The 20,370-nt window shown below is 41.2% G+C and overlaps 1 protein-coding gene across 7 annotated transcripts in view; it reads right to left on the reverse strand.

Moving 5' to 3' along the window:
* Positions 1-639: 639 nt before the first annotated feature.
* GLRA2 (glycine receptor alpha 2) overlaps positions 640-20,370 on the reverse strand; it is a 133,132-nt gene continuing 113,401 nt past the window's right edge. For all 7 annotated transcript variants that reach the window (XM_051641155.1, XM_051641124.1, XM_051641115.1 and 4 more), the window contains one exon: positions 640-2,177. In XM_051641155.1, the coding sequence (XP_051497115.1) occupies positions 1,899-2,177 (279 nt within the window). In that variant the 3' untranslated portion in view covers positions 640-1,898. The remainder of the gene's footprint in view (positions 2,178-20,370) is intronic.

The following is a 20,370-nucleotide window of genomic DNA, read 5'->3' on the forward strand; positions in this document are numbered from 1 at the left end:
CTCAGCAGAAGCTGGTCCAGGAGTCAAAGCAGAGTGAGAAATGTTGCAGGTACAGTGTGTCCCTCCATCATATTTCACAAGGGTAGGGGGGAAATTATCTGTACTGGGCAGCTACAGGGTGTGTATTTTGGTCTCTCAAGGGAAGGGCAGTGAGCTGGATGCAATTTCCATTTGCTTTTAAAGTATCAGTTTTTACAATGTCTGCTGAGACTCCTGATGTAGCCCATCTCAGTCTGTCCTTCAGCTCACCAAACTGGTGAAGCTGTAAGAAAGTCAGGAGAAAGTTTAGGATAGCCCCAAGACAGGCACAGCAACGTGTGAAGGTGAGGTGTGCTTCTTGCCATGCATGGAGGCTGTGAGTGCAGGGCAGCCTGCCTCCTGCACCAGGCCTGGCTCCGCAAATGCAAATGCTCTGCTAATACTCCTGTCCTATCACAGCCACATTTCTGTCACAGTCCCTGACATCCTCCCAGGGACTGCAACAGCCCCTTTGCTGCAAGATAGATAGCAAAGTTTGGCACACTAAGACATGTCAGCAGAAGGTTGCTTTCCCCCCTCTTTTTGCTGACAGAGCAGTGAAAGAGCTGGGTCCTGGTGTGAACAGCCCTGCTGCTGCAAATGAAGAAAAGAGTGAAGGAATGTTAGTACCACATTTAGCTTTATTGAAATTGAACAAATACCTTTTTTTTTTTTTTAATAAACCCTTTTACAGCAAGTGTAAAATTTTAATGTTTGATTCATCTTATGTTACAGGTTGTCTTCTTCTGTGTAAGCAAAAATACCATCTTTTTTTTTTTTTTTTAATTTTCTACTTTAAAACATGTAGCAAGGATTTGAATAACGCAGATCCGGCACCAAAAGGTAACAGGTTCTGAAAGTCACAGTACAGTTTTAAAAGTCTTAGGTGGATTAATGATATTTAAAACGATAGCCACTTTGAGTAAAGATATAAATTAGAGGTCTGTAAACAAGTTGTGTTTACCTATAGAGCTATTGATTGCAGCTACAATGAGAGCAGTAATAGAAACTCAATGCTAAACTGAGCTACAACTTTGAGGAAACAAGTTCTTACTACGTAGTGTGGTACAGGGTAGCACAATAGGTAAAATACAGTTTGGCACCTCAAGTTGCATGTAAAATCAGCAGAAATAAGATTAAGTGCACTGTCTTCCAACAGAAATAAACCGGACAGTTTCACTGGTTTTGGAGTGTCAACTATCAAATAAATCACACAACACACAAGTTCAACCCCAAAATTACAATTCTAGTAAAGCAAGATAATATTAAAATGCACACCCACAAGGATAGTAAAGTATAAATATTTTTCTCCTTTTTTTTTTTTAAGTTTTTTTTTGTTTGTTTTTTTTTCCTCTCTCCTGTCAGTAGAAAGAATTTACAACCCACAAAAGGACTCCATGGTGAAACCACTAACTACAGACATGGTCATGGAATGTAGCTCAGTAGACTTGTTTCAAATAGAAAGGCAACATTATCCAGAAAATGTTTGGTCCTCTTATAACACACTGTACTGTAGCCACCACAGTCTCTTGGTAGGTGTTTTAGGAGGTTTATTTTCTGATTCTCTCTTGTCTTGAAAGATAATATCTTGGTGATAAAGCTGGGTAAAATTTGGCCCCATTGACAGTTGTCTGATCAGTGCTGAATCTGGAAGAGCAACACTGAGAGTACATAGGGAGAACCCTCATTGACTTGTGTCAAGGCATATTTTTTCATGCGATCACTTCTCCTTCTATACTTCTTTTCATCTTTGTTACTTTTTTCTTCAGTGTCCTGGGGAGGGGGGGGGCAGGGAAGAAGTCCAAATGACAGAAAGACATTTCACTGTTTATTTACACGTGGATCACTTTGGTTAAGAAGTCCTGGTGAACCAGACTTGCCTATTTCTTGTGAATGTCCTCATGCCGTATAATTTTGTATGTAATCCAGTAAAAGATATTGAAAATGAGGAAGGCGAGTGGAAACGCAGCACGGGATATTGTATCAATCCTTTTTGCACGGTCAACAAACTTCTTTTTGATGGAATCTGAATCCTTTGGTGGTGCCGGAGTTGGGTTGGGTGGAGTAGCCTTGACTGCTGTGCCGTCTTTGACTTGGAGGCAGTGACCCATGCCATAGCCACTGAAATTGAACCGACTGTCACGAGCAACTTCATCTTCCTGGGGGATAAAGAAGACAAATCAGAAACACTGTGACCTGTCTATTGAGCATGCTGTATATTTGAGTAATTGAGGTGCTCCCCTCCAAAGTACCTAAGCAAATTAGGTGCTTAAGCTATGATACGAAGTCCAGGTTTCAAGGACAAGCAAACAAAACTCACAAAAAAAAATACATGGGAATTAGGTGATATGTTTGTGAATCAGAGCTCTAACTTTTCTAGCCATGACTAAATCAAGTGCCCTGAGCAGCAGGCTGTTTCCCAACCCCATAGGGAAGAGACCTGACTCCGCAGGTTTCTCATTGCTCTCCTTGGGCTTGCTGTGGCTAGAAAACATGATCATGTCGGTGGCAGGGAGTCTGCTCCACCCAGGTTGCATTGAATGAGCCAGAGATACAGGGACCCAAGTTCATCTCGATGATTCTCAGGTTCATCTCTCATGTGTATCCATGGCTCAATCTAAATGCAGCCTTGCACCTCCATCTGCAATCTATGAAATAAGGATAGATCACAGTCCCTCCTTGCTCATAGGAGCACTCTGAGAATCAATGCTCCAAAGTGCATTGGGCACTTAGTAGTAACCAGGAGTTTAGTGCAATAACAAGAGCTCATATAGCATCATCTTGCAGAAATCCATTTTCTCTCTTGTCTGAGTGGGTAATACTTGCTTTTGGAGAGGTGAGTAAGCACCACTGAACTTTAGCACCCTGATAACTGTGTGATGAAAGGTTCGTGACTGTGCTGGTAAATTCTCACTGCTTTTTCTCCTGTCTGATAGCACAATAATACACAAGTTAACAGTTACTGGCAGCCCTCCATGAAGGATTCAAAACCAACGAACAAGCAGCTCTGTTCTTTTTCATTCAGGCAGAGATGAATTGTATGTCCAGCAGCTTGCCCTAGTTAAAGACCTTCTGTTCAACTGGAAAATACTTCATTGTTGACTTAAAATTACTATTTCTTGGGCTCACAAGGAGCCCACTCCCTAACAGGGAGTACACCTTCATATCTCTCACTAAACCAAAGCCTTCTGATCTTAAAAGACAGCGACTAAAAAAAAAACACACCCCAGAAGAACACAGCAACAAGACATTGAATAAAGAGCACATTTGCTGAACTTGGGAGTGGGGAGGGAGGATAATTTACACCTATTCAGGATGTAAGTCACCTCTCATTCACAGAAACACCTTTCAATAATTGCATTTTTTTTCTTTCCTCAGGTCTAGCATTGGAATTTAATATATCACCAGACTTGGTCTCCTTACCTTGGAGCTGACACGCAAATGTGATTAACCAGTAGTGGGATCCAAGGCTACCAAATGAGAAATAGTCACTCTGACTGTTTATGACATTGAGTGCTTATGGAAGGAGAATATGCATCAAACACTGCTATGGAGCCTCTGTCATTCCAGCCTGAGGACTATTCTACAGTGTATCCATAAATAAGTGGAAAATTGTGGTATTGTAAGGCTGTTTGAGTACTTATCCAGGGTTTATATCTCTTTTATTTCAAAAGCACACCATCATTAAGAAAAGAAGCACAGTCTTCTCCTTTTTCTATTTTATTTATTTACAGTTTTCAGTCCGTCTGTGAAAAGTCTGAAATTCTGCTTGTCCTAGTGATTATAAATATGTAAAATAGGTCAGACGTTAGATAGAAATTATTTAGTGTGAGGGTGGTGAGACACTGGCATAGGCTGCCCAGGGAAGTTGTAGAAGCCCTCTCCCTGGAAGTGTTCAAGGTCAGGTTGGATGGGGCTTTGAGCAATCTGGTCTAATGGAAGATGTCTCTGCCCATGCAGGAGGACTGCAACTAGATGATTTTTAAGATCCCTTCCAATTTTAACCATTCTTCAATTCCATGGTTCTATGATTCTGTGAAAGTATTTTAAAGATTAATCCAACAAGACCTAAATTCTGGATAGTCTTATGGGCAAGGCTTCTCTTACATGACTGAGTAACACCACAAAGTCCCCCAATAATACAGGGGGCTGTCTTCCTCACAGCACTTTCACTTTTACTGAGTTTGAAGGATAAAATGCATGCCCAGGACATGAGAGGTGATTAAAAATGGTAACAGATTTTCAGCAGTTGTGTTGTTATATGTACTTCATTCATTTAAAAAAAAAAAATAATTTCTGTTACTTTTGAGGGATTTAGGGGAGGGAAGAAGATGTACTGAGAGCAGCACAGGTCTTGGAGAGTCCAGAATTCCTCTGTGTTCTGCTGGGTCACAGCTTTGACATGTGAGGCTAAGCATTTTGTCCTCAAATTCACAGCCCTGCTTTTGAGCTGAAACTGTTGTAACTTTGTTGAGAAGCCATCTGAGACTAGGACAGGGATATTTAAATTGCATTAACTCATATCTTCAGCACCCAGCCTTTTGCTTTAAGGAGCCTCTCATTTCCCAGTGGTATTTAGAGCCTTACTTTTCCCCTCACAGGCAGTTGACTGTGCCAGTTTTTCTCACAAAACCCAGGGGTAAGTGTGTCGGGTTCCCATGCTAGTTTTTATTTAGGTCTGCAGTAGATGCTGATTTACCCTGGATACAGGAGATACAGCATTATTTATTTACTAGGGCTTGTAGCGAGAGGACAAAGGGTAATGAATTAAAACTTGAAGAGAAGAGTTTTAGATTGGGAGGAAACTTTGGAACGAGTTGCCTAGAGAGGTGGTGGAGGCCCCATCCCTGGAGACTTTCAAGGTCAGGCTCGATTGGGCTCTCAGCAATCTGCTCTAGTTGGAGATGTCCCTGCTTATTGTAGGGGGGTTGGACTAGATGATCTTTATAAGTCCCTTCCAACCCAAGACATTCTGTGATTCTAATAGAACAGCACTGTGTTTCTACTCTGCCACTTGTTTCAATGTTTAATATTACTCTCCTATAAAAATTTAGCACTAGAAACACCTAAACTGTAGCTGTTGAAAACATCCAAATGCCACTTGGAAGCAAGCAAAGCCAGAGTCCTTACAGCCCCACCTCTAGCCCTGAGGATGATTTTGCTTGTCATTGTCGGCACTAAGATCCCCCAAGAGCTGAAGGGGCTTTTCAGTCTGGCAACTGCCTCCCCTCTGAGTACTGCCAGCATCTGCATTCTCACAGGGAAGGCCTGACCCCCTCAGAACTCTGCCACCTGACCAGGCATCACCATGATCTTGGGGTGGTGAGATCTCCCAGAATCACAGAATCACAGAATATTAGAGGTGCAAAGTGACCTCTGAAGATCATGGAGTCCAACCCCCCTGCAAGAGCAGGGGGAAAAAAACAACCAACCAACAACAACAACAAACCCCCAAACAACACCAGAAAGGCTGATCACTCAGAAAGGCATCCAAACAGGTCTTGAAAGCCTCCAGATAAGGAGACTCCACAACTTCTATGGGGAGCCTGTTCCAGTGCTCTGTAACCCTTACAGTAAAGAAGTTCTTCCTCATATTGAGGTGGAACTCCCTGTGCTCAAGTTTGAATCCATTGCCCCTTGTCCTGTCACAGGGCACAAGAGAAAAGAGCTTGTCCATGCCTTCTTGATGTCCAGCCCTCATGTATTTATAGACATTAATTAGATCCCCCCTCAGTCTTCTCCTCTCTAGACTGAAAAGCCCCAGCTTTCTCAGCCTTTCCTCGTAAGGCAGGTGTTCTAGTCTCTTAATCATCCTCATAGCCCTCCATTGAACTCTCCCAAGTAGATCCCTGTCCCTCTTGAACTGAGAAGCCCAGAAATGGACACAATACTCCAAGTGAGGTCTCACCAGGGCTGAGTAGAGGGGGAGGAGGACCTCCCTTGATCTGCTGGACACATTCCTCTCAATGCATCCCCAAGATACCATTGGCCTTCTTGGCCACAAGGGTACATAGTTGTCCCATGGATAACTTGTTGTCTACCAGGACTCCAAGGTCCTTCTCCATGGAGCTGCTCTCTAGCAGATCACCTTCTAGCCTGTACTGGTGCATTTTGTTGTTCCTTCTCAGGTGCAGGACTCTGCATTTGCTCTTGTTGAAGCTCATTAGGTTCCTCTTTGCCCAACTCTCCAGCCTGTTCAAATCTTACTGAATGCACAGCCTTCAGGTGAATCTTTGCCCTTTCTGATGAAACTGTCCAATACAATTTGAAAATTATCAATGAAACTCTGCAGAGATTGAGACCCATGACTGTTCTAGGAGGATTAGCTCACTTCCGTGTGGACAATGCCAACAAGATATCTCCAAGAGAAACCTGCTCATCACTGTGGTCATGGTCCAGATGTTGAGAGCTGAGCTCAGGAACAATAAGATCCCTGCTGTGATTTACTTTTGCAGTACACATGTGGTTAAAAAACCCTGTCTCTAATCTTATGTCAAAGACAAATTTGACATTTCAGATTATCTTCTGCCATTCTGTTACATAGAAATTATTTTGGGGAATAGTCATGGAGAAAGAAAATCAAATTTAGATACCTTCACAGAGAATACTTTTTTTACATGTTTCAGTTAGTGAGATGAAGAACTGAACTCAAGTGCCTTCCCTTAACATAGTGGATATGTCTTCCTTTATCTGAGAGGCTTGGTGAACTACTGGACAATCTACCTAAGGTATACTCTGATGTGGTTGCAGACTCACTCTTCATCCTCAGGGTCATATTTAGTTCACACCATCTGACATACTCTACCATTGAGACTCATCTAAAGACAGTCTTCAATCTGTGGTGTTCACCAGCTTAGTCACTGGTAAAATAGTGCAAATGACTTTGCAAACATTTATATAATTATTTTAATCAGATTACACATAAAACTTGCATTTTGAAGTTGCATTTATCTCACTTCATCAAATCCCAGTTGGTAATTCTACCAATTCACATCAAAGCAATCAGGAACAGGGAAACCACTTCAGAAAATCCAGTGCATTCACTCCCTGGCATGTGCAGGTTTCTGTATGATGCATTCTGAAGTGCTTTGTTCTGACCACTTTAAAATGCTTGTTGTCTGCATTGATGCAGTTTTAACAATGAGGAATATGAGAGAGAGGCTGGCTTCAAACAGTGTATGTAATTTACTCTCTGATGTGATTTATTTGTTTAATTTCCTACTCTTTTTCCAACATATGGTGAGCAAATGATTTAGAAGACTATCTGGTTTAATTAAATTTCAAGGACATAAGAGATTAATTTTAGTTATAGGGTAGAGAGCATCACGGAAATTTTCCTTTTGGCATTCATAAGCACAAAGTTGGAAAAACCACAGTAAATGCAGACTTGAATGCAAAATGAAATTAATAGGAATTAACCACCAAAATGGTTTTGGAGACTTCATTCCTAAATCATCTTTATTATTTTGAGACACCTTCCATCTCTCAGTGCTGTACATAATCCATAGTGTGGTTTTGTGAAGACAGCCATGCTCCCATGGTTTCAGTTCTCTGATGTTACTGAGTATGTGGATGAAGGCAGTTCAGCTAAGAGTCCTGCTTGCACTTTCACATCCTCTTTGGTTCTCCACTGTAAGCTCTTACAAAGCTAAATTGTCAGAAGATGAGAGAGAAGGTCCTTTCAGAGATTAACTATTTAGAAGGCAGTAATGGATCTCATAACTGAGGGATTCACTGGAGGAGATCCCCAGGAATCTGTGCAAGACGAGTAAAAAGGAAGAGATTTATAAATGAGGTGGGACAAAAGTTCCCAAGGGAAGGTATATAGGTAAAACAGGCTATACAAAGCAGACAAATCTAAGCCAGGTTTTCCAGAAGGATTTCTAAATGCTGATTATCTCAGTAACAAAATGGCAGTAAGTGAAATACAGTATTGGTAAACACAAGAAACAGTACCTTTCAAAAGATAACTCTCATTATACATAGACAGTAATGGGCTCAAAAATAGTTCTTTCCCATGTGGAAGCTTGGGGAATTCTCATGTAGGTGACACTAGTCCTCTGCTAAGCAGCCATCAGGCAACGGGCAAAACGAAACAGAAAACATCATTCTGCCACCTTAGGCACTCACAGCATGAACAGTTTTTGAACACAGGGAACTTTTCTAGTCACTCAAACTCAGTAAAGCAGAATTGGGTAAAGTAGAAAGGGAAACAGCAAGGATGATAAAAGAGAAACAAATTAGATGAGATCTCTTCAGCTCGAAAAAGCTGTGTTTGGGGGTGGATATCACAGAGGTCATAAAATCACGGTGAATATTTAAAAACAGAAGGGAAAGGAGTAGATTATGGGCTTTTTTGTGTGTATATATTTTTTCAAGGGAGAAATAGGATATAACATAACACAATGACACAATGAGGGAGAAAAGGGAAGAACTTATTTTTTAAAAGAAAATTATATTTCATTTACCTGTGTAAATCATTGTGTGAGAACATTTCAGAGGATGAAAATAGCACAATGGCACAGATTCATAGGTCCATGTGCAGCTATTCAAAGTGTAACCGGGTTCACCCAGAAATGCACCCTCTAATGCTTATTTTCAGAAGACAGAAGTGTCCTTCTAGGTTTGTCTTGGAGCTTTTAAATACAATTTATCTCAATATCCATGCCTGACCCCTGCTGGAGAAAGGATTCTGGAGCAGAGACCATTCCTTCTCACCAAACAGGGCATGTTCTATGGGAATTCAGGTCTTCCACCTCTTGATAATATGCCAGGACATAATGTTCAAATGTCCTGCATTTTCACTAGTTTTTAGTACTTTGAGTGTATTTTTTTTCTCTTCTCATATTTTTGCCTTGAGGCTAAGTCCTGCTGAAGCAGAAAGAAATGACTCTTACATAGCAAACCTACACATCCCAGTTGTGTAGGTCACATCCTTAGACAAGAGGAAAAAGGGAAGTTGGAGCAAGCTCTGGTGGCATTTGGTGGTAGAGGTCACTAACATACTTTTCTGATTTTTTCTCCCTGAAGACCCCTGGATCTCAGCTCACGTACACCCAATGCCATTTCCATTCTTAATCCAGGTTTCAGAGGAGCAGAAGGAGATGTAAAATTAGAAGTTTATCATCTTAATAGTTCCCAAAGTATAGATGAAGCATATCCTAGAATTTGGCCTAAGCACTGTTATTTTCTAAATATCCACCAAGGTGTTTAAACACAGGATCACAGAATCACAGAACCACTTAGGTTGGAAAAGACCTTCAAGATCAGTGAGTACAACCATTAACCCTACTCTACTGAGTCCAGCATTAAGCCATGTCCCCAAGCACCACATCTAGATGACTTCTAAACACTTCCAGGGATGGTGACTGAGCCACCTTTCTGGGCAGCATCTTCCAATGTCTGACAACCCTTTCAGCTAAAAAGTTCTTCCTAATGTCTAGTCTAAACCTCCCCTGATGCAGCTTGAGGCCATTTCCTCTTGTTCTATCACCAGTTAGTTGTTAGAAGAGACCAATGCCTTTATATTGTCCTTTCAGGTAGTTGTAGAGGGTGATGAGGTCTCCCCTCAGCTTCCTTTTCTTCAGAATAAACAGCCCCAGTTCCCTTAACTGCTTTTTTTAAGACTTGTACTCAAGGCCCTTCACCAGCTTTGTTGCCCTTCTCTGGACATGCTCCAGTACCTCAATGTCCTCCTTGTATTGGACACAATACTCCAGGTGTGGCTTCATCAATACCGGGTAATGAGGGACGATCACCTCCGTGGTCCTGCTGGCCACACTATTTCTGATACAGGCCAGGATGCCATTGGCCTTCTTGGCCATCTGGGCACACTGCTGGCTCATATTCAGCCACCTACCAATCAGAAACCAGGTCCCTTTCTACTGGACAGCTTTCCAGCCACTCTTCCCCAAGCCTGTAGCCTTGCATGGGGTTGTTGTGGCCCAAGTGCAGGATCCAGCACTTGGCCTGGTTGAACTTCATACAGTAGACTAAGGTCCATCGATCTAGTCTGTTCACGTCTCTCTGTAGAGTCTCTCTGCACTCAGGCAGATCAACACTCCCTCCCAACTTGCTGTCATCTGCAAACTTACTGAGGGTGCACTCTATCTCCTCATCAAGATCGTTAATAAAGATGTTAAAAAGAAGTGGTGCCAACACTGAGCCCTGAGGAACCCCACTTGTGACTGGTCACCAGCTGGATTTAGCTCCATTCACCACTCTTTGGGCCCAGCCATTCAACAAGTGTTTTACCCAGCAGAGCACATGCCTGTCCAAGCCATGAGCAGCCAGTTTTTCCATCAGAATGCTGTGGGAGACTGTCTCAGAGGCTTTACAAAAGTCCAGGTAGACAACATCCACAGCCTTTCCCTCATCGACCAGGTGGATCATCCTTTCAGAGAAAGACATCACATTCCTCAAGCATGACTTTCCTTCCCTCAGAGACATAAGGAGTCTCTGAGCGATCCTACTTTGTGGTGTTTCTCCATCAGGATCCTCCATTTTCTATGTGCAATGGTGGCATTCACCCCTTTCTACCTCTTTTAATGCCAATTTTTCTGCTAAGTGAAGTTTGTTTTTTCTCTTATTTGGACACTCATGCCTTATAAAATCTAAGTAAAACAGACCTTGTATTATAACTAAGACTGACATTTTAAATAATGGAAGAGAAACTGGTCATTGCGGTTTTCAGGATGGGTTTCTGATGGACAAATTTAGGTTTGTTTAGAAAGATGTTTATAGTAATACCTGCTGTCTCCAATAAACTGTGAAGAATCTCTGAAGCATGAGTGATTTACTTACTCATTCTGTAAGAAAAGCAAGTGAACTGTTGTTAATAAAATAATGAAATGGTAGTTAATTTGGCTTCACCCTCTTCAAGTAGAAATTGAACCTTATCCAACCGAAAGACTAACATAATTTAGACATGTTGTGGAGAAAAAATATTTTCCTGACTTGAAATATCTTTAAGTGGAATCTAATTTTTTCAAGGATTACTTTAATAATAAAGATCATACAGTAGTTAAGGGTGAATAATTTGTAAAAAAAATATTTAAAAAAATCCTTTCTCTTTAGTGAAGCAAGGCTTCCTTCACTTGATTTTGCAAATGTTGTTAATATAAATTTCTTATTCAACTTCATGTTTTATATATAATATAATTAATATTTTAATTTTGAGGGAGGTAGGGACGAAGAACCAGATGAAATGGTGTTTTGCAAAGCATCACAGATGTTATGAAGGGAATTATAGCTCCTAAATAACAGCAGATCTATTCCTGACACAATGTCTTGGTTTCCTTTTGTTTTGGATGAAAATAATGCCTTAAAATAGCCAGACACTGTGATCTGTAAATGTTTAATTGACATAATTTGCCTGGATGTTAAATCCTCAGGACAGTGAAGTCTTCAGACTTGACTGCTCTTGTGTATCATCATCTTCCAGTCTATGACGAAAGCAGACATTTATCAGCTGGCCAGTTTATCAGTAGGAATGGCACATTATTCTGTTTTACATCAGACTAATACATGTTAATGACCTATATTTGAAGACTAATCTGCTCTGACCACAAATCTGTCAGATACAGGACAACTAATTTCTGCTCATGCTGTCTGCATGCAAGGCTGAGCAAACTGCAAAGCTAGTGTTTAAATATGTTACTATTTCAATTAGAACATGGAATAGTGGTTAATGGGCACATCAAAGGAAGATAATATAAAGCAAGACTGTAGTTGCTTAAATTTTAGAACCTCAAAAATCCAAAACCCTGAAGGAAACTTACCTAAAATTTACCTTTTTCACTTTCTCTTGCTCTCTGCAAAATAACTGCCCCTCAAAAGATGCCAAAGCATCCATTCCTCAGCTTCAGGACTTCCATGTTCTACTGCCCTGAAACCTGTGACATGGCCAACACTATCCAGAAAGTCTCTTCCTGTGACAAGGGTGTATGGTATCCCCAGCTCTGTGGTAGGCTGGTGGAAACTGCCATGGCAGCATGTGGTACATCCAAACTCACAGTCCCTAGTCACAGAATCACAGAATCAAAGAATCACAGAATCACAGAATTAAACAATTGCTGGAGTTGGAAAGGACCTCTAGAGATCATCTAGTCCAACTCTCCCACTGAAGTAGGATAACCTAGAGCACTTTACATAGGATTGCATCCAGGCAGATTTAGAATATCTCCAGAGAAGGGGTCTCCACAACCTCCCTAGGCAGCCTGTCCCAGTGTCTGTCACCCTCACTGTAAAGAAGCTTTTCCTCATGTTTAAATTGAACTTCCTATGTTCCAACTTGTACCTGTTGTCCCTCATTCTGTCAGTGGGAAATACTGAGAAGAGCTTGTGTCCATCTTCCTTGCACCCTTAGATACGTATATACATTGATAAGATCTCCCCTCAGCCTATTCTTCTCCAGGCTAAAGAGTCCCAGCTCTCTCAGCTGTTCAACATGTTGAACAAGACTGGACCAAGTACTGAGCCACTGGTTACAGGCCTCCAACTTGACCCTGATCCGTTGATCACTACCCTCTGAGATCTGTCACCCAGCCAGCTCCCAATCCACCTCACTGTCCACTCATCAAGCCTACTCTTCCTCAGTTTCTTAATGGAATATGGGGATATCTAATGGAATGGGGATGTCTAAGCCCCTGTCCTGGCAGGGTTTTCCCCGTCATGATGTTCTCTAGTGCTTTTCTTCAAGCAGATTTAAATACTTTGCAGAAGATGGTTTTTATCACACCTTTGGGAAATTTCTCACTGGTCTCTGCCTCAGCTGTAATTATCCTAGATCACTTTATTAGAGCACTCCTGTGCCCTGATCTTGGCATCTCAGTGTACTTAATTTGTTAAACAGTCAAAACTTAAAAAAAAAAAAAAAGAAAAAAAGCATATGTACATACAGTGCCCATAAAAGACACTTGTTACTTGCTTAATGCAGATAACCCTCTAGAATAATGTCTTGCTGGGGATTTTTTCAGGTTCAGATTTCAGTTTCACCAGCTCCACCAGTTTTTGGGGCTGATCTGCAGGCCAGGGACAATTGATACCATCCTCCACACTTGAGCCATGGCTGGGGATGAAGCACTGGGACCTGAGGCATCTATGTTCCTCACTGAGCACTGGCTGTTACCTGCTCAGTACAGGGAAGGAAAGAAGAAGGGGGAGGAGAAGGAAAAGCCTTTTTCCTCTCTGTTGGTGGATTCTCTCCTTCAAGCCATTTGCTTCAGCAAACACCCAGAACAAACCACAACAGAGGGAGATTACCAGAGCTTCCTCAGACAGACTCCATGCATTTAATTTATGCAAATACTGCACAAATGAATTAATATTGCAAATTATATTAATAATTTAAATTCTGTAGCTAAAAATAGTCAAGAATATTTGAACAATCTTAAAGTATTCATATATAAATTTTGTAAGATTTGTGTGGGTGTTTTGTATTGTGTTTTTTTTGAGGAGCTGGGCCAGCTGATAAATAAACATCTTCATTTTCCAGTTATCAGTTCATAGAACCGTAGAATCATTTAGGTTGGAAAAGACCTTTGAGATCATAAAGTCCAACTTTTAACCCTACTCTACCGCGTTCACCCCTAAACCATATCCCCAAGCACTACATCAATACAACTTTTAAAGACATCCACAGATGGTGACTCAATCACCTCTCTGAGCAGCCTGTTCCAATGCCTGACAACCCTTTCAGATAAAAAAAATAAATCCTAATGTCCAGCTTAAATCTCCCCTGATGTAGCTTTAGGCCATTCCCTCTTGTCCTATCACTAATTTGTGAGAAGAAACCAGCACCTACCTCTCTACAATGTCCTTTCAGGTAGCTGTAGAAAGCAACAAGGTCTCCCCTCAGCCTCCTTCAGACTAAACAGCCCCAGTTCCCTCAGCTGCTTTTTATAAGTCTTGTACTCAAGGCCCTTCACCAGCTTTGTTGCCCTTCTCTGGACATGCTCCAGTACCTCAATGTCCTTCTTATATTGAGGTGCCCAAAACTGGACACAATACTCCAGGTGTGGCTTCATCAATACCGGGTAATAAGGGATGATCACCTCCCTGGTCCTGCTGGTCACGCTATTTTTAATACAGGCCAGGATGCCATTGGCTTTCTTGGCCATCTGGGCACACTGCTGGCCCATGTTCAGCAGCTTGTTGATCAGCACCCCCAGGTCCCTTTCCGCTCAGCAACTTTCCAGCCAGTCTTCCCCAAGCCTGTAGCCTTGCATGGGGTTGTTGTGGCCCAAGTGCAGGACCCAGCACTTGGCCTTGTTGAAGCCCATACAATTTGCCTCAGGCCATTGATCCAGCCTGTTAGGTCTATCTGCAGAGCCTCCCTACCCTCAAGCAGATCAACACTCTCACCCAACTTGCTGTTGTCTGTAAACCTACTGAGGGTGCTTTCTATCCCATCATCATAATCATTGATAAAGAAGTTAAAAAGAAATGGTGCCAGCACTGAGTCCTGAGGAACCTCACTTGTGACTGGCCACCTGCTGGTTTTAGCTCCATTCACCATCACTTGCTGGGCTTTGCCAGCCAGTGTTTTACACAGCAGAGAGCATGCCAATCCAAGCCATGAGCAGCCAGTTTTTTCAGCAGAATGCTATGGGAGACATTGTCAAAGGCCTTATGGAAGTCCAGGTCGACAAACATCCACAGCTGTTCCCTCATCCACCAGCTGAGTCATCTTGTAGAAGGAGATCAATTTCATCAAGCAGGACCTGCCTTTCATAAACCTGCACTGACTGGGCCTGATCACCAGCTTGTTCTGTATGTAATACTTAATGGCACTCAAGATCATTTGCTCCATGATCTTCCCTGGCACTGAGGTCAGACTGGCAGGTCTGTGTTTTCCTGGATCTTCCTTCCAGTCTTTCTTGTACATGGGTGTCACATTTGCCATCATTCAGTTCACTGGCACTTCCACAGTTAGCCAAGACTTCTGGTAAATGATGGAAAGAGGCTTGGTGAGCACATCTACCAGCTCCATCAGTGCTCTTTGGTGCAACCCATCTGGCCCCATAGACTTGTGTATGTAATACCAAACTCAATACCAGACTTCCAACAAGTAATCTTTTGGAGTCAGTTTTCTTATCTTCTATTACACAAATTATCATTTCTGGCTTTGCATATTGTGTAGCTGTTATTGTCAGCCAAGATCTCAATCTCTCATTATTTTTTCATAGAATCATAAAATCATAGAACTATTATGGTTGGAAAAGACCCTTGGGATCACTGAGTCCAACCATCATCCCTACTCTACGAAGTAGAGTACTGATAATACACTCTATGTCCTTATCAAGATCATCAATAAAGATGTTAAACAGAAACAGTCCCAACACTGAGCCGTGAGGAACACCACTTGTGACCAGCCTCCAGCTGGACTTGACTCCATTGACCACCACTCTTTGGGCCCAGCTGTCCAGCCAGTGCTTGATCCAACAGATCATATACTCATCCAGGCCATGAGCAGCCATTTTTTTTTATGAGAGCTGTATGGGGAACAGTATAAAATGCTTTTTGGAGGTCGAGATAGACAATATCCACAACTTTTCCCTCGTCCAATAGTCAGGTCATCAGGTTATAAAAAGAGATCAGGTTCGTCAGGCAAGACTTGCCTTTCACAAACCCATGCTGACTGGGCCTGATCCCCTGGTTATCCTCTATATGTTTTCTAATAACACTCAAGATGATCTGCTCCATGACCTTCCTGGGTACTGAGGTCAGACTGACAGGTCTATAGTTTCCCGGATCCTCCTTTCTTCTTTTCTTATAGATGGGTGTTACACTTGATACCTTCCTGTCCATTGGGACCTCCCTAGTTCGGCAGGACTTAATGGAAAGTGGCCTGGTGATCATGATGGGTTAAATGAAGTAATTGCCAGCTCTCTACATTTCAGACTTGTTTCTAAAATTAAAATGTTGCATCTTAGAAACATCTTGACTGTTTGAATGCATTAGAAATTTACTACACAAATAGACTTCTGTATTTTCATTTCGATTTGCCTCTATGATATTATTTATTCACAGCAAAACAAACATTCATCATGAGGTAAAAATCAACAGCACTCAATTCTATACCAACTTAATAGTGTAATTTTTATACAGAATTGTTGGGTTTTTTTTCTTATCTGGTAAGTAATAAATCCACAAATCCTATAAGGACATTGGAAGTACGCATGCAACAGAAATTTCATGTAAATATGGTTTGATTTATAATTTTTCTTTTACATTGTTATACACACACAAGTACACACACAGTCTTTATGCACCTGCATGTGTATGTATGTATGCATACATAAAAGCAGGCATCCCTTAATTTAGTAATCTAATGCCTTTTGTATTCCTTGAAGGGATTTGTTAGTGGGAGGCCTACCTAGTGAGAATTTTTGTATTCCAGCCTAAGTTTGGGAGCTCTTTCCAGAGCATTTATCAAACTGCAAACTCCATTTCAAATAACTTCTCAAAATGTTAACTTTTCTGCTAGTTTTCCCCTTCATATGGGAATGAATTTTGAGGAGCAGTGATACAGAACAAAAGAGCAAGGGTCTTTAAGCCTTCCCAATCCTCTCTGCCTATAATACACCATGGTTGGGTGCTGGCATGTCTCCAGTAGGACCATCTGCCCAGGCCTGTAGCTAAGCAACAGATTACCTTCTGGTGGACTTTTATTACTTGGCAAACTGATTAAAGGATAACCTGAAACGATGAATTTAATAGAATATGAGATAAGTCAATCCGGAGAGGTACAGGCAGACAAAGTGTGGAAGCATGGCTATAGCAGTGAAGAGCCATTCTTGGGAGACACTCATCTTAGACACTCATTTGAGCTCCAGCCTTGATCAAGAATGTCAAGGAAAATAGGACATTAATTGTCTAATTAATTTATCTACAGGAGAGAGTGCAAGAATAAAAACAAAATAAAGGGTTGATATGCCAGCAGCTTTCTTGAAATGTGTATGTTGTATGCTTCATGTTTTATGTATCATGGAGTGATTCTAAATCAGTGTTTGCAGTGCAGGAGCTCTGGAGTAGCCTGATGTTTGGTTTACTGAAAAGATCAGGAATCACTTTGAGGGCCTACAACCACCTGACATTGAGATCCTACTTTTGTGAGAGAATAATATCTGGGGAAGTATTGTGTTCATAAAATAAGCCAATAAATATCTGAAGGGTGGATGTCAAGAACGGGCCAGTGTCCTTTCAGTGAAGCCCTGTGATAAGACGAGGGGAAACATCACCAAGCTACAACACAGGAAATTCCACTTCAACATGAGGAAAAACTTCTTTACTATGAGGGGTACAGACCACCAGAACAGGCTGTTCAGGGAGGTTGTGGAGTCTCATTGTCTGGAGACTTCCAAGACTGATCTGGACACGTTTCTGTGTGATCTGCCCTGGGTGTTCCTGCTGCAGTAGCGGGGTTGGACTCAATGATTTTCAGAGGTCCCTTCCAACCCCTATGATTCTATGATTCAATGATTCTAAACCAGAGAATGAAACAGTGCAGGAGCCCCTTCCAAGATGAAGAAATACCCTCTTCTACATCAATGGACCCCCAACAGCCTCATGAGTAGTGGACAGGAGCACCGTATAAGGATCAAACAAGATGATGGGTTTGGGGGTAAGACTGAATGATAGGATGTTACGAACTGTGCATTTATGATGAATGGGCATTAACTTGATGTGTTTGTCCTCTGAGCTGGAAAAATGAATGAGGTCTAAAAACCACTAATGTGAAACATTAGCAAATTATTTAAGGTTGTGTTGCAGGTCACTGAGTGCTTTCCGCTTGCAAAATTCAGATCCTGCCTCAACCCCTCTCTGCTCTTGCCCTTTTCTGTTCTTTGAGGCTAAATTCTCTTCCTCCAAAGAAAAGAAAAGTCATAAAAGTAGAGCTCCACCTTGCTGAGGCCACCTCTGAACTGAGAGATATTATTGTGCCTTTTAAGAATAATGAGGAAATAGTTGATTTTTTTATTATTATTATTATTATTATTTATTAAAGCCTTCCACTTTTGGTTATCCACAGAGCTCCTAAGTGCTCAAAGTTTCCAGTACCATAAAGCATTTTGAAATGTATTGCATCTCATTTGTACTGCTGTTTATGACATACACCATACCCTGTTGCTGGCATGGAAAGATGAAGATTGCCCAGTCTGTTGGCCCATGAGCAGTCTGTGTCTTTGTTCTGACCCAGAACAAGCAACATAAACCATTTGGAGGCTTTGGAAAATGAGCATGAGTACTGCAAAACCAGCAAGTGGCATTTTATTTTTATTCCAAGTTTAAATTTCAGCAAAAAGAGTTGTTGTTTGCACACAGCACACGTTGTTTTAGTCTGCTGAAAAGGGAGTAATGTGGTAGTATATGCAAATAGAAATAGATTAAAGATTTGGCATGCTCTGGAATACTCCAATGACATGTCCGATCACAGCATTACCATCTGCTTTTCCTTATATGTGATAAATTTGTGACACTATGCTTATTTCTATATTAGTTTACACACAATCTTGAGGAAACTATAATTAACAGAAAAGCAATATTTGGGCTTTGTGAATTATCTTTAGCAAACAGTTAGTAAATGTCTCTCCAGTTACGCTCATCTCTGTTCTTAGGGAAAGGAGTTTAGAAATCAATAATATTGATTATATATTTTTCTATCCCTGAAGGAATGACAGGGACTTGCAATTAAAATGTTATTTCCCTCAGTTTTTGCTCATTCAGATCTGGCTAGAATTTTGACAAATCAAAAGGTGATGAGACTTTCATAGAATCATAGAATAGTTTGGGTTAGAAGTGACCTTGACAGGTCATCTAATACAACCCTCCTGCAATGAGCAGGCACATCTTCAACTAGATTATGTTCCTTAGAGTCCCATCCAACCTGAGCTTAGATGTTTCCAGGTATGGGGCATCCGCAACATCTTGAGCAACCTCTTCCAGTGTTTCATCACCCTTGATGAAAAATTTCTTCCTTATGTCTACTCTGAATCTACTTTCCTTTGGTTTAAAACCGTTACCTTTTGTCCTATCACAACAGGCCCTGCTAAAACTTTGTTACTTTTAGACCCCCTTTCAGTATTAAAAGGCTGCTATAAGGTCTCCCGAGAGCCTTGTCTTCTCCAGGCTTAAGAACCCCAACTCTCTCTCATAGTAGAGGTGTTTCAGATCTATCCTGTTTACCTGGATACCTGTTCTCCTGTACTGTACATCTTGGACAAAGGTACAACACGAGAACCCTGGTGCTGTACAGCAAAAATTAAAATAATCCCCTTCTCTATGCAGTAGAAATTTTACCATATTTTTAATTCTACTTCCTCTTCAGGTGGTGTTCAGTTTGACAGAAATTGACAGAAAATACCGCCTTACTGATCAAGCCCATAAACAAACCGACAAAACTTATTGATATGTTCTTCCTTTAACTTAGAATGAAAATAAAAGTAATGGAAGAAGACCCATGGAGATATCTCCTCCATGGCAATATTCCCCTCCTTCACACTCTGTAGCCAAGCAATGAAAGGCTTCTTTCAATGGCTGTCTGTGGCTTCTATGAGCCTCTTGCCATCTTGTCTTCATGGCTGGGTGGTTTACTGATGATCCTAGAGCTCATTGGCAGTGTCCCTGCATGATGCTGCATTGAATGATTTCCCCACACAGGATGAAAGGCTAAGTTACCCCTTCTTTGGGTTTGAGGGGAGCAGGTATTTCAAAATGCAAGACCATCGAACCATCACCTGAGGGGACAGCTGTCTAGAGGATATTTCAAACGTACTTGACACACTTAAATAGATGGTTTCAGCTTGCCAGTCTTGGAATAGCTCCGAAAATAAATGTCAATATAAAGAATAATGCAATTTGTTTTGGATGATTAAGAGAATCTGGCTCATATATCCAAGGTGTGACAACTCCAATCACATCTTTATTTCAGTTTACAGGAAGGAAATAAACTAGGCTTCATTATTGTTCATACTGCTGGTGCTATATATTTGATATGATAATCTACAGTATTAGTCAGTAAATTGACTCACTGGACTGCCCTTGATCATATGCTCCATTTTCTCCTCAGCAGGGCCCTCTCTAACATCTATATATAACTGGTGAGGGGAAAAAAAAAGAGAGAGAGAATTCTCTCTCAGATCATTATAAGATGATGTGTTCAGTTTTCCTGTTGCTTCAAAGGTTAAAAATGATATGATCTTTTCATCATCACTAGCTAATATATAGCTGCTGTTTGACTTGTCAACTCCTTACATAGAAATCCAATACTTCCCACTTGTCACATATTCATTTGAGGATCCAAAATGAAATATTCACTGTATTCTTATCTGCCAGTTTTCAAGTCTTGCC

Source organism: Apus apus, chromosome 1 (assembly GCF_020740795.1).
Source record: "Apus apus isolate bApuApu2 chromosome 1, bApuApu2.pri.cur, whole genome shotgun sequence".
NCBI lineage: Eukaryota > Metazoa > Chordata > Aves > Apodiformes > Apodidae > Apus > Apus apus.